Raw genomic sequence first — 14,699 nt, forward strand, 5'->3', positions numbered from 1 at the left:
GGAGGAGTTAGTTGTAGGTCTTGTACAAAGAGCTGCTTTGTATTTCCTTTCCTTGTTCTTCTGGATAATGGAATGTCTGTGCTGGACGAACAGAACCAATCCTGCCCTAGTGTAAACCTATAATTCAAAGCAAGTGCTTTCCCTGCAAACACCCCCCTCCCATCCAAATGTAGCCAGTACAACTAAGACAGCACTAAAATGCAGGAATCTGCTCTCCCTGTAGCCATAATATAAAGCAATACTTGTTTATTGAAACCTCAGCACTGTACAGGGGGAAGAGTATATAAGGTTCCTTTCTTACAGGAGCTTTCAGTCAAAGACAGAGGGGACACACAGGGTACCAGGAGATGAGGAGGTGTGTTCACCACACAGTCACGTTGGGGGAGGGAGATGTTGTTTTTCATTTTAATGAAAGAAAAGTGGCACTGTCTGGGGTGATGGAATTCAGGTTTCTGGGCTGCAGGGAAGTGTCTGAAAGAGAAGGGTAGATGTGTAGAAAACAGAAGTGCTAGGGGCATCTCCCTGGGCTGAGAGAAAATGGTGGTACCTTTGACAGCAACTTTTCTGTGTTGTGCAGGGTGCAGCAGCTGTGGCTAGTGCTGGTGTCACACAGAGCATCTGTTTGTCCCTCTTGAGCGCATACCAGCTCAGCACGAATGGAACAATTCAGGTGAGTGCTGCTTCCTCTTAATGTGGATTTGAAACTCATTGGGAAAGCTGTGGCCTGCTCACCCTCTACTGGCTCTGTACTGTAGAGCCGTCATGGGAATAGAAGAGGCAAGCACTGTCACGTGGCCCTGGAGAACTTTGATGCTATTGTGAGGAGTGTGGGGTGTATCTGAGGGAGCAGAAAAACAAATAAACTCTGTGTCTTGTTGTTGTGGTTGGTCTGTTCAGACACCTGCTTCATCTCGGAAGTCTCTTGACGCCCCATCCTGGCCTGGGGTCTATCGTCTCTCCATATCATTGATGGAGCGCCTTCTTAAGACACTAAGGTACAACTTCCTGACAGAGGCACTGGACTTTGTGGGTGTCCATCAGGAGAGGATTCTTCAGGTATGTCCACCCCTTCCCCCGTAATACCTCAGTTGTCATGTATGTAACAGTAGCAGCCAGAACGTGCTAGACACAGAAGACACAGTCCCTGCCTCAAATAGCTTACATTCTTCAAAAAATAGGTGAAGAGTTGGGGAAAGGGATACACAAGCAAAGGGGTCAGGCAGGTGATGGATACATGTCTTGGTAGCTGTTAGATCCTGGGTTGTTAGCACTCATTCATCGCTCTTACTCTTGGGGGTCATAATATTGCTACAGCTGTTTCATGCACTCACTCAACGCAATAACAATTGTGGGTGCTGGGTGAGAGCCTAAAGTCTGTAACCATCTGGCTGGAAAAGGAGAACTGAAAACTGTTCTTAGAGGTGACCTTGCTCGGACTCCATCCGTTAATGAAAATACTGCGGTCAAGGTCCAGTGTCCACTTAGGTGGGTAGCTTGAATATCGAATACTTAAATCCCTGTAACAGCTGAATTTTGTCAGGGCAAATTTGCTGAAAAGCCCTGTTCCTAGGTAGGTGCTGAATTGTCCCTGTGTTAGCAAACTTCTTCGATAAAGAGTTCTCTTGTTTTGGGGCAGGAGCACCTGCTGACTGAAACTGGCTAACTTGTAAACCTCAATGCGTTCAGAATGTCACTGCTGTCCATATTGGAGCTGGTAATTCTGATGCTGATTTCTCCTTGTGTGTATTCAGCTCTTCCTTCTAAGTAGGTGATAAGTATTTTTGTGCTCTGTCCATCATGGTCTGGATCATTTCTCTCTCTCCAGTGCCTGAATGCAGTACGGACAGTGCAGAGCCTGGCCTGTCTGGAAGAAGCTGACCACACTGTTGGCTTCATTCTTCAGCTCTCCAACTTTATGAAAGAGTGGCATTTCCACCTTCCACAGCTCTTGAGGGACATACAGGTAGGATCCAGAGCATTCCCCTGCGTGCTACATTTTCCCACACACTGCCCAGCACAGCAGGACAGAGAATGCGGCTAAGAGAGAGAGCTTGTAGATAGTTCTTTCACTGAAGCTGTTTTAATGAGGATCATAACAGGACATTAAAGGAAGGCAGCTCTTTATCATGAAGGGTTTCTGGACCTTACAGTCACATAGCGAGGTACAATTAGTTGAGGGGGAGAAATTGACTGGGACTTGGAGGTGACAACTTTTGGAGGATTGACTGTCTTAGTGCATTTGGGTTGGAACCTCAGGGTCAAGATAATTAAGGAAAACACTGGTAAAATCTGACAACACGGCTGTTGCCCGTTCTCTGGGATGAAAGGTTCTATTCAGACTGGATTTTTAAATTGTTAGGGTATAATAGTATAATTTAGTCTTGTGAGGGGACTCAATAATGGAGAATTTGGAGCTTGTTTAGGTTGCAGCTGTGGAGAGTGTCAGCTATGGATGGATCAACTCCTCCCCACCCCCCTCTTGTTTCAGGTGAACTTGTGTTACCTCTGCCAGGCTTGTACCTCCCTCCTGCATAGCCGCAAAATGCTTCAGCACTACCTGCAGGTGAGGATGGGGGTCCCTGGAAAACTGAAGGGGGGAGTTCTGGCCCTGGGTCCCTCACCCCAACCAAGCAAAAGATCAGTCAATATCCAGTCACTGTTTCCAGTGACAACTGCTGACCATGACCAGCCCAGGAGCCAAGGTTTAGTTAATTATACCCCTCCACAACCAAAACCTACAAAGAACAGCTCTGAAATAGGGGACGTTTTGTGGGCCAGTCATATTAAGCAGAATGTATCTGACGAAGAAACCGTAGCCACTGCCTGAACTCTTATTAGCTAGTTCCGAACTACCAGCTGTGCAGGGTGGAAGCTGTGTCCCAGCGGTTATTGTACAACCCTGCCTCCTAAGAATGGGGAGACAGCAAGGACTTCATGTCCTTGGGTTGATTTAAAGTGGTAGTGAAATACGGCTCCTGCTCTTGTGTTATCCCTAGATGGAGTTTGGGTGCGAAGGTGATGCACTTCAGGCACCACTTGTGTTGGGGTTAAGGTTTTTTCTGTGAACATTTTGATTAGAAAAGCCCTTTCCAGAATGTGGTCACTGAACACATCTGCACACTGTACCCTTGCAATAAAGACAAGGCTGCTCCTTATGATGCAAGCTAAGCATAGACCTCAGGCTTCTAGTAGGTTGCCAGCATGGCCCTTAGCTGGGCAAAGCGTGAGTATCTTGCTTTAGGGATTCCTGTTACTGGTAACTTGTTTTTCTGGAAAGCTTAGTCTTAAACTGCAAGGGATTGCCTCTGTATGTGTGTGTGTGTCTTCATTTGATTTCCTTCTCCACAGACAAAAAATGGCGACTCCCTCCCATCAGCTGTGACACCTCGAGTGCAACGCACCCCCCAGACCTCCTCCAAGCATCCAAGCCCTGAGTCAGAGGCAGCCGAGCAGAAGGCATTGCGTACAGTGCAGTATAGCCTCTTGAAAATCCTCAGCAAATCTCTAGCTGCCCTACGCCACTTCACCCCCGATGTCTGCCAGATCCTCCTTGATCAGGTACAGGAATAGGAGAGTGATTTCTGTGGGGGAGGGAGTTTGAAGCACCCTAACTGATATTGTGGGTCTCAAGGGAGCCACAAGCCTGTCCCATTCATACAGGGGACTAATCCCTCCCCCTAAAACACACAGGAGTCCCTACATGCACCCCAGACCACCTAAACTGAATTGCAAGGTACACCCCTAGATCTTAGGCAACCAGAATGAGCATTTTATTGCTATTCATCAATGTCTGTGTGTTGATTCCATCTCAGGCGGTGAAATAGGACCTTTGCACCTCTATTTACCACATGAGTCTTTTGATTCTAAAGAGCCTAGTAGCCAGATAGCTGTTTGGCATGGAGAAAAACTCATGTGCTATGCAGATGATATGATAGTGTTCCCTCCTCAGACACTTGACTTGTCTCAGTGTGCAGGATAAACTGGAGGTTGAGACTCTCTCTTCTTATTGCCCCTCTAACACCCTTTTCACCCCTAATACCTTAAGCAGGGTTAGTGGCCACACCCAGACCTTTAGCACTCACATTAATGCAAACAAAATGGTAGCCCCAGCTGTCACGTCTGTGTCTGCCTGCTGTTCTTTGAAAGGTGGAGCCCAAAGCAGGAAGTCAGGGTCCACGAACCCTAAGGAATCAGACACAGACCAGTCTGAAAGGAAGTCCTGTCTGCGCTCTCCTATTGAGAGGTGGAGGTGCAGATATTTTCATAGCTTTCACTGGGATTGTTTAGCACAACTGTGGGTGTGAGAGAGAGACACCCACACACATCCCACCCAATTTACCAGAGCAGACTAATGCTCCAGCTAGTCTTACATCCTACTCTGGCAGTTACACATGCCTCACACTTCACGAAAAGGCATTCTCCAAACATCCACTTTGCTAGCCGAGTATGGATCCATACTAACGCAGCGTAATCTAGAGGGTAGAGCACTGGACTGGGACCCAGGAGATCTGGGTTCTGTTCCTGATTCTGCCTCCCATTTATTGAGTGACTTTGGGCAAGTCACTTCCCTTTGTGCCTCTGGCCATGTCTACGATGCAGCGGAGGTCAATTTAGTGGGTGTAGTGAAGACCTGCTAAATCGACTGCAGAGCGCTTTCCTGTCGACTTCAGTACTCCACCGGAAAGAGAAGATTAAGGTAAGTCGACGGGAGATCATCTCCCATCGACGCAGCACAGTGTAGACACCATAGTAAGTCAACCTAAGCTACGTCGACTCCAGGTACGTTATTCACGTAACTTAGGTCGACTTACTGTGTTAGTGTAGACAAGGCTTCTTTTTCCAGCTGTGAACTGGAGATGATGATGAGACTGACCCTGCTTTGTAAAGTCCTTTTAAGATCTATAGATGAAAAGTGCTGTGTAGGAGCTAGGTGGTGTTACAATGCATTCCTGCCTTTTGGATTCACTCCTATCTCCTCTTCCCTCCAGTCACTGGACCTGGCTGAGTACAACCTTCTCTTTGTTCTGAGTTTTACAACACCTGCCTTCGATTCAGATGTTGCTCCCTCCTTTGGGACCCTTCTGGCCACTGTCAACGTGGCCCTTAACATGCTGGGAGAGGTAGGAGTCCACGTTCTCCCAATTCAGGCTGTGAAAGCTGAAGGGGCTGAGAAGAGGCAGAGCAGTTGTGCTATTTTCTGTGCTCTGTTCAGCTGCTGTTTTGAGGAGGAGTGGGGGCTGACCCAGGTAGCTCTCCTCCCCTTCTGCATCTCCAGGCTCTAATATAACTTTTCTCTTCCCCCTCCAGCTGGATAAGAAGAAAGAGCCCTTCACTCAAGCTGCAGGGCTGAATACACAAGAGGAGACTAAAACTCTTAAGTAAGTCTCTGGGTTCCTTTACTTCCCTATGGCTGAGGAGCAGAGGCCCAGTGCTCTTCGCCTGACCCAGAGCGTAAGCTGTAGGTATAAGTGTAGCTTCTGTCCGCCTTCTTCCAATTCCATGTGAAGCAGTTCAGCTTTCCCCCTCCTCCCCCCGAACACATAACCCGAAAAGCAGGCAGGGCTCTTGGGAGGCTGATATCCAAGATCATCCCATACTAATTCAGCTGTTGGTGGGCACAGGAGAAGAGGTGGTGGTTACTTGGTACCCAGTCCACTGTAGCCTAACTTACCTGTGCTTTAGGGTGACTTTTCTATTGCTCCAGCATGTAACCAGTTAGCAGACAGTAGCTCATGGGTATGGCTGTGCTGGAGGACAATATTCTTGCTGTAGTGCAACTGCACTGTCTTGCTCCTGCTAATTCGTGGTGTTTCCTTGCACAGGACTTTGCTCATGTTTACAATGGAAAACTGTTTCTACCTGCTCATCTCCCAGGCTGTTCGGTATTTGAGGGACCCAGCGGTGCATCCACGAGACAAGCAGCGGATGAAGCAGGAACTCAGCTCTGAGCTGGTAAGCATTGTGGAGCTGGTTTCCTGCCTTTGATGCCTTGTGCTACATCCCTCTTTCTCCTTTTAGCTCGTGCAGACTTGTCTGTTGTGGTGCCCAAAGGCCATCCCTTCTCAGCGATAGTCTGGCCAGTCTAATGGATGTGCACAGAATCCCATTAGATCTAGTGCTTGCAATTAAAATATTCAGACCTTTCTCCCGTGGCTGTCAAGGCCATGTAAGTATCCTCCTGTGTGTAAGGCTCAGTGATACTTTGGAGGATAAATACACGGAGCTGCATAGAATCTGCAGAAGAACAGATGAGACTAAAACCCAGAACTGGATAACAAACTCTGTTCCTGGATTTGCAACATCATAGAACACTCTTTGAGCAGGGGCAAGCTGGTTAAATATGCCAGTTTTCCCAGGCTTTAAGGGGTAATGTTGACTTGCCTCACAAATATCAAGAGGCTTAAATCATGGTGTATAAAGCACGTTGCGAGCCTCAAATTGGAGGCGCAGTGAAAATGGGACAGGGATTTATGATGTGCTTCTGCAGTGCCTACTTCTATCTTGGTTTGCCCCTTTGGCTGTGAATGATGCAGTGAAAATGCAGTATCGGCAGAGGACCATTAGTTCTTGACTGGTCAATGGCAGCCAGTTCCTGTCTCCAGTAGAGTGCCTCAAGACCTCCCGCTTCGGGTCACAAAGTCAGGTGGCACAGTCTCCCAGGATTCCTGTCCTGGGGAAGCTAACTCATTGTGCACTTCTCATTTCAGAGTACGCTGCTCTCAAGCCTGTCTCGTTACTTTCGCCGGGGCGGCCCCTCTTCTCCAGCCAGTGGGGTTCTTCCCTCCCCCCAGGGAAAGTCTGCCTCCAAGCTTGGCCCTGAGGGGCAGGAGCCTTTGATTCAGCTGGTACAAGCCTTTGTCAGACATGTGCAGAGATAGGTTGTGTGCTATTTCAGGATTGCACCGGAACTATTCATTCCCACAACAGAAGGCATCATGCTCTGTTGGGCTCATAACTGAGTTGTAACATCTGCTGGGGAGATAGATCTTGTTGAATGCTTGCACCTGAGCAGGCAAGTGATCATAAGAAGGTCCAAGAATGTTGCCCTGTTCGAAGAACTGCTGCGTCCATGCATGCTCCTTGCCTGCTGCTCCGTGTGCTAGAGTGATCTGGCTGGGTTTAAGTATTGACCAGTCAAAACCTTTATTTTTATAGCTTATACACAGCAGTCGGGTGGGGGAGAGGAGGCAGGTTTTTAAATATTTTCCTTTGGGCATTAACTCTGCTCTTAGTACAAGGTGCAGTCTTCCTCTCCCCATCAGTACGAGTCTGATGAGGCACAGGGTCGTGAGAAGCCAGCAATTTAGAGACCAGCTTTCTATTGCTATTTTTGTATCAAAGGGGTGCCAGGCACTGCTGCTGGGTTGGCAGAGCAAGGTAAAATGGCGTACGTGTGCACCCATCCCCCTCCTGCTGTTGATTTGCGTGATATGTACATTTCTGAAGACTAGAAGGCAGCCTCCTCCAAAAGGTTTTTAAGTAAAAATTCCATAGCTCGGGTCTTGCATTTTTTGTAACTGTGCCCTATTTATACTGATATTAAAACATTTATAAACAACAGTTGGACTTGAGGGGCTTTGTCTGGGGCACAGCAGCAGCTTCCCTGCAGTAGACTAGTGCTGTCTGTTGACTTAAGACTCTCAATGGTGTATGCAGTGTAGTTGTAGGTGTGTCAGTCTCAGGATAGCAGAGTGGCTCAGGTAATATCTTCATGGGACAATTTCCAAGCTTGCCTCTTTCACCAACAGAGATGTGAAGAGCAGCTGTGTAAGCTTGCCTCTCACCCACAAGTTGGTGACATAAAAGTGATTACCTCACTCACCTACACTTTCACAAGGCAGTTCAGATACCTGTCGTATAAGTGCTAACTGATACCAGCACTGCACGCTGGGTTAAGTTAAGAAGTAGAGGAAAAAGCCTTGTGGGTGAAGCTACTAATGTGTGTTTTTCATCATATCACTCCTTAATTTAACCCCAGGCCCCTGCAGAAAGGTGGGGGATGTTTACTACAAGTGAGCAGGAATTAGCACCTTTTAAAAGACAACTTCTCCCTACAACTGCATTGAGGTAGTAGGGACAGGAAACTGCTCCTCCTTCAGCTCTGTGTACGCTGCTGTCAGGAAATGTGATTGCAGCATGTGTACACGTACCCCAGTAGCTTGAGTAACAGCAGTGAAGCTACAGCAGCATGGACTAGTCCTGGCCATCTAGAACCCTGGCTAACTCAGGTCTGTCTAGACAGTCCTGCAATTACAGCTTCTAGTTGCAGTGTTGACCAATGTTCTGGTCACTGTTAAGGGGGAAACCCAATAAAAATGGTTAAATTTTATCCCATTAATAAATCTTAGGTCAGGATTGGTTCTGTGCTTAATATACCACTATTGTCCTAACATATTTGCAGCCATGAATGGTGTAGCTTATACCTAAGGCTATGTTTGTGTCTAGGTACTTTTAAAAGTCATGGATAGGTCATTGGCAGGAAACAAAAATTCACAGCCTAGGGCCTGTCCATGACTTGTACTGTATACCTGACTAAATCTTGGGTTTGGGGTGGGGCAGTGTATTGCCCAGGACCCCCTTGGGTACTGAGGAGGAAGTAGGGGACATAGTGGCCCAAGACCCCCACTGCTGGGGGGGGGGGGGCAGTAGTGGCCTGAGATTGCCAGAGCCAGCTGCACTGCCCCTCTCAAAGTCATGAAAGTCCCAATCTGTGACAGACTTGGGACCTTACTTATAGCTGGGGAAAAGACCTGGACTAAGTTAGTGACAATCATTCCAGGCATTTTACTGCTGCCATCATCTCACCCTGAGTTTACCAAGATCTTTTTTACTGCCTTAGCAGAGGTGTGAAGGTAATAACTCACAAAAGGGAAGTGCTATGGCCAGTAAGATGGGAAGATCAGACTAGGTGAGTGGTCCTGCAACATACAGACTAAGGCCTACTCTTATTTAGAAGACACTAGTGCTTGACAGCAGGTACAGCTGAATAGGAAGAGTTAGCACTAACAAATTCACAAGAGGAGCTAGCAATAGAAACATGCCTAGTGCATAGAGATTCAACTCAAAAGGGGCAAGCTTGGTGATTAGGGAAATACTGACAGCTGTATAACTAGTCAGCAAGATCAGCCTCTGCTTGCTTCTCCCCTTTTCCACAGTAGATGACAGCTGGCTCATGCTTTTAGTCCACCTGACAGTCAGTTTACAGTAGAGAGCATACTTTGTGGTTAGTGACTTTCACCTGTTGAGTTAAGCATTAATTTTCTACACAGAGTGGTGCCTGAGGAATTTATAGCATTGTTAGAAAGGAACAAGAGGAGCTGTTTTAAACAGTTAATAGACAAATGAAGTTGAACATTCATTTTAGCCTGTGTCAGTGAAATAGCTGTAATGAGGGCTGGTACTAGACAGAGTAGTTTGCTACTGGGAATGGTATTTAGAGGTAGGTTCTTGTGAAGTTACTTTAAATAGGATGGTGTCTTGGCCCCTCAGTTGCAGTATGCTTAGTCTGAATCATTCAGAAGAGCAATGAAGGGTGACAAAGTTTGAGGGTGTCAAGTTAAGAAAATAGGGGAATGAGATGAAGGCTTAGGAAGCCATATAGCAGGTTAGATTGCAACAGTCCACTACAAAAAGTTAATCCTTCAACTAATATTGAAAACTGAACAGTGAATGTATGAAGTAGACAGGGGGAAATAAACCTGTATTACTTATTAACCTTAGTTTTGCCAGGTTGGCAGTAGTGTGCACCTGCTCTAAAGCTGAGAGCTGAAACATTAAAGCAGGGGCCCTAGAGCCCTCTCTTGTGTGTGGCCACCTCCCCCCCCCCAAAAAAACACCTTGATTCTGAATTACAGCCATAAAGCCCCCAGGAGTGGTCCTGGGCATCACTCTAAACAGCCAGCATGTATCACATGAAGCTTTGAGGATTAACTGGTTCAGTTTCTCTGAAAGCAACTTAACTTTAAAAAGAAAAAAGGAGTACTTGTGGCACCTTAGAGACTAACCAATTTGAGCGTGAGCTACAGCTCACTTGAAGTGAGCTGTAGCTCACAAAAGCTCACGCTCAAATAAATTGGTTAGTCTCTAAGGTGCCACAAGTACTCTTTTCTTTTTGCAAATACAGACTAACACAGCTGTTACTCTGAAACCTTTTAACTTTAAGGCACACAAACTTATGCTCTGTATATGCCTGTTAGAGGCAATATTTTTCCTACACAGCAGCACAGCTGTTAACTGGATTGAGGTTTGCTTAGTCACTTTCACATCTAATCAAAGAACTAGGGCTCCACTGGCAAGGAGGAAGAGTCCTTGAAGCTGTTCAGAGGAAAAGGATCAAATATTTGTTCTTAGCATTCAGCCAGTGCTTTCCATGAAGCTGCAGCTTTTGACTTACCTGGGTCAGGAGCCAGTACCTGTTGGGGGAAGCTCTTGCCACCATTAGGAGATATTCTAAAGGCAATACAGCCTACAAGCCACATCATGGCTTTAAATCTGGCTTACTGTTGAGGAACAGCCCAGGATGGGAAGTTAGCATGGTGGTCATAGGGATCATTAAAGGCTAAGAAGAGCTTGGGTTGGATTGGCCACTTGATTTTTGTATTTGTTAAATGCAAGACAGACACCAAACACTTGAGTAAGGAAGCCAAGTGAACAAATAAAGGTATTCTTGGAACTTCCCCAATGTGGGGAAGGGATAATTTTAGGATAAGTCAGCAATAAACAGAGCTTATAGTGGCAATAAAGGAATAGTCAAGCCCAGAACAGCAACACTGGAAATGTTACCAGACCAGAGTGTGGCTGTATTCTTTATAAACCACACCTGTGGTCTGGGCTAGGGAAACATGGCTTAGATAGCCCCTGTTACTTGTTAATTCAAGTTAGCCTGCCTAGTTCACTTCTATACCAGGATCTGCTAGAAGGGGAGGGGTAGACTGTGCCTTCCCCAAACCCCACACAGAGCAGAGTACAGAACTGAATGCTATTAAGGACATAGCCTACTCCCACAAGCAGACACATTAAACAGTACTAGCACAGCTGGAAAGCTTCACACTGAACTTTAAGCTAATAGGGTGGGAGATAAAAAAGGAGAAGTGCCATAGAGGATTCAGCGTCATCTTTAATCTCAAACTTCTTGTGACATCTGAGTAACAATACTGCACAACTCTTAAGTTACATTACCCCACTCAGTACTGTTCACTGCTAGCTGGAAAGTGAAGCAGTATGGAACCCACATAAGATTCTGAGACAGGAGGGCAGACTGGTTGTTTATTGGCAAATAAATGCTGAAAACCAAGAACCCTATATACACAGGTGCTCTGTGCCCAATTACATTAGGATGGTCACAAAGCAGTCAAGGAAGAATGCAAAAGATCAATGGATAAACAAGCAAGTCAGTGTCTGTCTAGACACACCAGGGGAGGGGTAGTGAACAAAGATCTTGGTGCAGTTGAACGCTTCTACACAGGGTTTGAGCTGCTAAAGCAATTTTATTTTGCCATCTAAATCCCTTAGCTGTTGAGCTCATTACCTCATAGGGAGAGCTTTCAGACCAAGGTGTCTATTACTTCATCCATTTTCCTCCTTGCTATTTGTGATGGTTCAAGTTACAAGGGCACCCTGGACAACAAAATGGGAAGAAGGGATGAGAAAGCAGAACCAATTACTACCTCTTGGCATATGAAGTAGTAAGAGGCTCATTGTGAATATACAAAGTGTAAGGACCCATCCCACATGCTGAGCTAGGATGTGCCAGGTCTGTTCACTACCAGCTGGATGGGACAAGAGCATTTAAATTAATCTCATTGTTAAGACAGACTAGCAGGCTAAACTCCACCCCCCACAAAGCAGGCCTGGAAAAAACCCCAGGAAGAGGAGTGAGTATGAACACAGGGAGCAAAAGCTTTTTTAAAGGCTTGTAAATTCAGTCCATGCCCAATTGCTTGAGGAAATTCAAGCAAGATGCACATTCCCTTGCACTGAAAGGTGGTTTAGTTCTTGCAGTACTGGCCTTGGGTCATTAGATTAGTGAAACTGGAAGAAAGTTTAACTAGTCATTCTGTGCCAGGCAGCAGCCATCAAACACCATTATAGTAGCCCTGCTTGGCATTAAAGCCCTGCTTTATTGTTCCTCCATGGGTCATGGAGTGCTTTGGATGGGGAATTGTGTTCTGTTACAGAGACATGCAATCCAAATACAGCAATATTCCATACAGCGCCTCATGACCTTGGCCTCTGTTCTTGTTAGAGCATGCCAGTGTTAGCATTTTGAAGGAGACCCAGCGCCTCTGCCCCACTGGAATGCATACAATGATGTGGCCCAAGCAAGGAGTACCCTGGTAAAGAGCCTCTCAGAAGACAAAGGGAGGGAGGGAAGACAGGCATGAAGATGCTGAATGCAAAAAAGAAAATAGTTTTGGTCTCAAACACCACAAGCAGCTTTTGAGGAAGAAGAGACAGAGCTGGTTCCTGGAAAGCCACCAGTTAACACAAGCAGGGTAGGGGAAAGGGATCAGTAGAGGGAATCCCAACACACCACATGACCCTTACAACTAATCCTCAAAGCAGGCTGTGTGGACAGTTAAAATGAATTTAGCTCCAGGGGCCTTGAAAGGTGAAGTGACCCTTCCTCCCCCTCCGACCAGCTAGTCATCTCTTCCTAATTCCCATGTTAGTTGTGAGTTGACCCTGAAGAGAGCAATGGTCTCATGAAGGAATTGGCATTAAAAATGCCAGGACATGGAGGGTTGCATTTTGCTTGTAGATTCTCCCTCCTGGCAGCATTTAACTGAGCAGTTCTAAGTAGGTGACAGGAACTTTGCCCTTCTGGTTGCCCCTCTCCCCTATGAGCCAATCTGGATCCATCCCTGGCAGGCTGTACACTGTGATCATCTGGGAGAGAAAAGAGAATTACATGAAATCTCATGCCTCAGATGGAGCCAAGAATAGAATTAGGTTTGAGATTTATTTTATTGCCTGCAGTACCCCATCTAGTTCCCCCTAGTGTTTCCCAGCATCTCTAGACCTTTCCCCAAAGCCCACTTTGAGTTAGTCCCACTAGTAGACAGACTCTTGCCTGGGAATTCCCCAAGGACCTGTCAGTGGCTTCCAAGTTTGTATGTTTAGTCATGGCAGGACTTTAAGCACACTTGTGTCAGGCCACAGCACTGCACTCAGATGTTCCCTCTCACTGATGGCAGAAGGGAGTTCAGAGACACTGCCATGAAATTGCTTAAAACTTCAGCCTGCTCTGAACTATTAATGTCTTCCCAGGACTTTTCTACCCATCCAGTGGTTGAGGACTGGACCATTCAGTCCTCAGCACCAGAGAGTTAAAGAACAAGTGAGTGGCCTTTTTATCTAACCCCCTGGGCTTGGTTAGGTGAGACAAGGCAGCTGACGGAATTCTTTGGGTAACATATTCAGGCCTTAGTGTATTAATGGCAAGAGACTTCAGTGGGATCAAAAGGAAGCAGCAGGGGTGTACCCATCGGGTTGACCTATGGCATTGCAGAATTTGGACCCATTCTCCTCTCCACTACTGTCATTCCACTAATTGCAGTAGGAATTAGTCCCAATTTACACTGGTGTAAATGAGAAGCCAAGCTCACTTACTAGCCCCACTAGTGAAATGGCAGGGGAGTCTCTAGTCCCAGCACCAAGGGCCTTGCCAAGCCCTTATCCGGCACTGCTGTGCAGCAGTGCCAGACGAGTGCAAGTAGCTGAGAGTTCAAGGGCAGATACCAACCTCATCTGCTAATAGTGCCAGCTCACTGCTGTCAGCTGCTTCATAATCATAGAGAACTCTGGCCTTCCGGGTCCCGCTGGCTGGAGGCTTGACATCATTCAGGTTCAGTGCCCCCTCAACAGCTGTGGCAGGGTTAGGTGCCCTGCCTACAGTGGGCACAACAGGAATGGTGGCAGCAACAGTGGGGGGAGAGGTGGTAGCTGGGGGAGGCGATGTGGACTCTGTATTGCCCACAAATGTACCTGGAAACCTTAGTAAGAGGAAAAGGCAAGTTAGTGAGGCTCCAGCATTGCACAAGAGAGGTAGCCTGTTGGTTCATGATTCTGACTAGGAAACTGCTCCCTAAGGGGGTTCTAAGCCATCAGCCAGGGTAACTAGAGATTCAGAAAAGACATGCAGAACTTTCTGTTGAGCGTCCAATCAGGCAGCTCTGTTTCTCTAATGTCACATTACACAAAATGTGCTCGATTGTAGCTTATGGGGACAGTCTTGTCACTGAGTCACTTTGGAGAGCAGTGTTAAGGTTTACAAGAGTAAAACAGATGGTTCTCCAGTCTGCACTGCCAATGTGCCCGAGCCCTCAGCAGCAGCACTGCCCATCCTCCCCCTTAGGAGGCTCAGCAGAAGCCACCCCCAGAGGGACTGACTGAGAACGTCACAATAGTTTTAACCTAAGAGATTGGAGTAGATTTCTTGTGGTGAAAGGGTAAAGCGAGGTAGTGTGGCCAAGCAGCTAGAGCACTGGACCAGCACTCTGGAGACCTGGGCTCCACCAGTGGCTTACTGTGCAACCCTGGCCAAGTTACTTGGTCTTGGCTCATCTGTCTTCCACTTTTTGTCCACCTAGATTGTAGTCTTGTGTGCAGGCAGCACCAGCACAATGCCCCTGACCCCCAAATCTTAGCTGGGGCCTCTAGGCTCTACTGTACTAGATCATCAATAGTGGGGTGGTTGA

At 46.9% G+C, this 14,699-nt stretch overlaps 2 protein-coding genes across 8 annotated transcripts in view; one reads left to right on the forward strand and one right to left on the reverse strand.

Annotated features, from left to right (window-relative positions):
• NUP188 (nucleoporin 188) overlaps positions 1 to 7,558 on the forward strand; it is a 47,442-nt gene extending 39,884 nt beyond the window's left edge. For all 4 annotated transcript variants that reach the window (XM_084650385.1, XM_084650387.1, XM_084650386.1 and 1 more), the window contains 9 exons: positions 578 to 670; positions 898 to 1,056; positions 1,826 to 1,963; positions 2,489 to 2,563; positions 3,349 to 3,558; positions 4,989 to 5,120; positions 5,308 to 5,378; positions 5,823 to 5,952; positions 6,708 to 7,558. In XM_084650385.1, coding sequence (XP_084506511.1) covers positions 578 to 670; positions 898 to 1,056; positions 1,826 to 1,963; positions 2,489 to 2,563; positions 3,349 to 3,558; positions 4,989 to 5,120; positions 5,308 to 5,378; positions 5,823 to 5,952; positions 6,708 to 6,878 — 1,179 coding nt within the window. In that variant the 3' untranslated portion in view covers positions 6,879 to 7,558. The remainder of the gene's footprint in view (positions 1 to 577; positions 671 to 897; positions 1,057 to 1,825; positions 1,964 to 2,488; positions 2,564 to 3,348; positions 3,559 to 4,988; positions 5,121 to 5,307; positions 5,379 to 5,822; positions 5,953 to 6,707) is intronic.
• Positions 7,559 to 11,098: 3,540 nt separating this feature from the next.
• The window catches only part of SH3GLB2 (SH3 domain containing GRB2 like, endophilin B2), a 40,138-nt gene continuing 36,537 nt past the window's right edge, over positions 11,099 to 14,699 (reverse strand). For all 4 annotated transcript variants that reach the window (XM_084650394.1, XM_084650393.1, XM_084650395.1 and 1 more), the window contains 2 exons: positions 13,745 to 13,994; positions 11,099 to 12,888 (listed from right to left, as the gene is read on the reverse strand). In XM_084650394.1, coding sequence (XP_084506520.1) covers positions 12,781 to 12,888; positions 13,745 to 13,994 — 358 coding nt within the window. In that variant the 3' untranslated portion in view covers positions 11,099 to 12,780. The remainder of the gene's footprint in view (positions 12,889 to 13,744; positions 13,995 to 14,699) is intronic.

This window comes from Lepidochelys olivacea, assembly GCF_965140295.1.
Source record: "Lepidochelys olivacea isolate rLepOli2 genome assembly, chromosome: 16".
In the NCBI taxonomy this organism is placed as follows: Eukaryota; Metazoa; Chordata; order Testudines; family Cheloniidae; genus Lepidochelys; species Lepidochelys olivacea.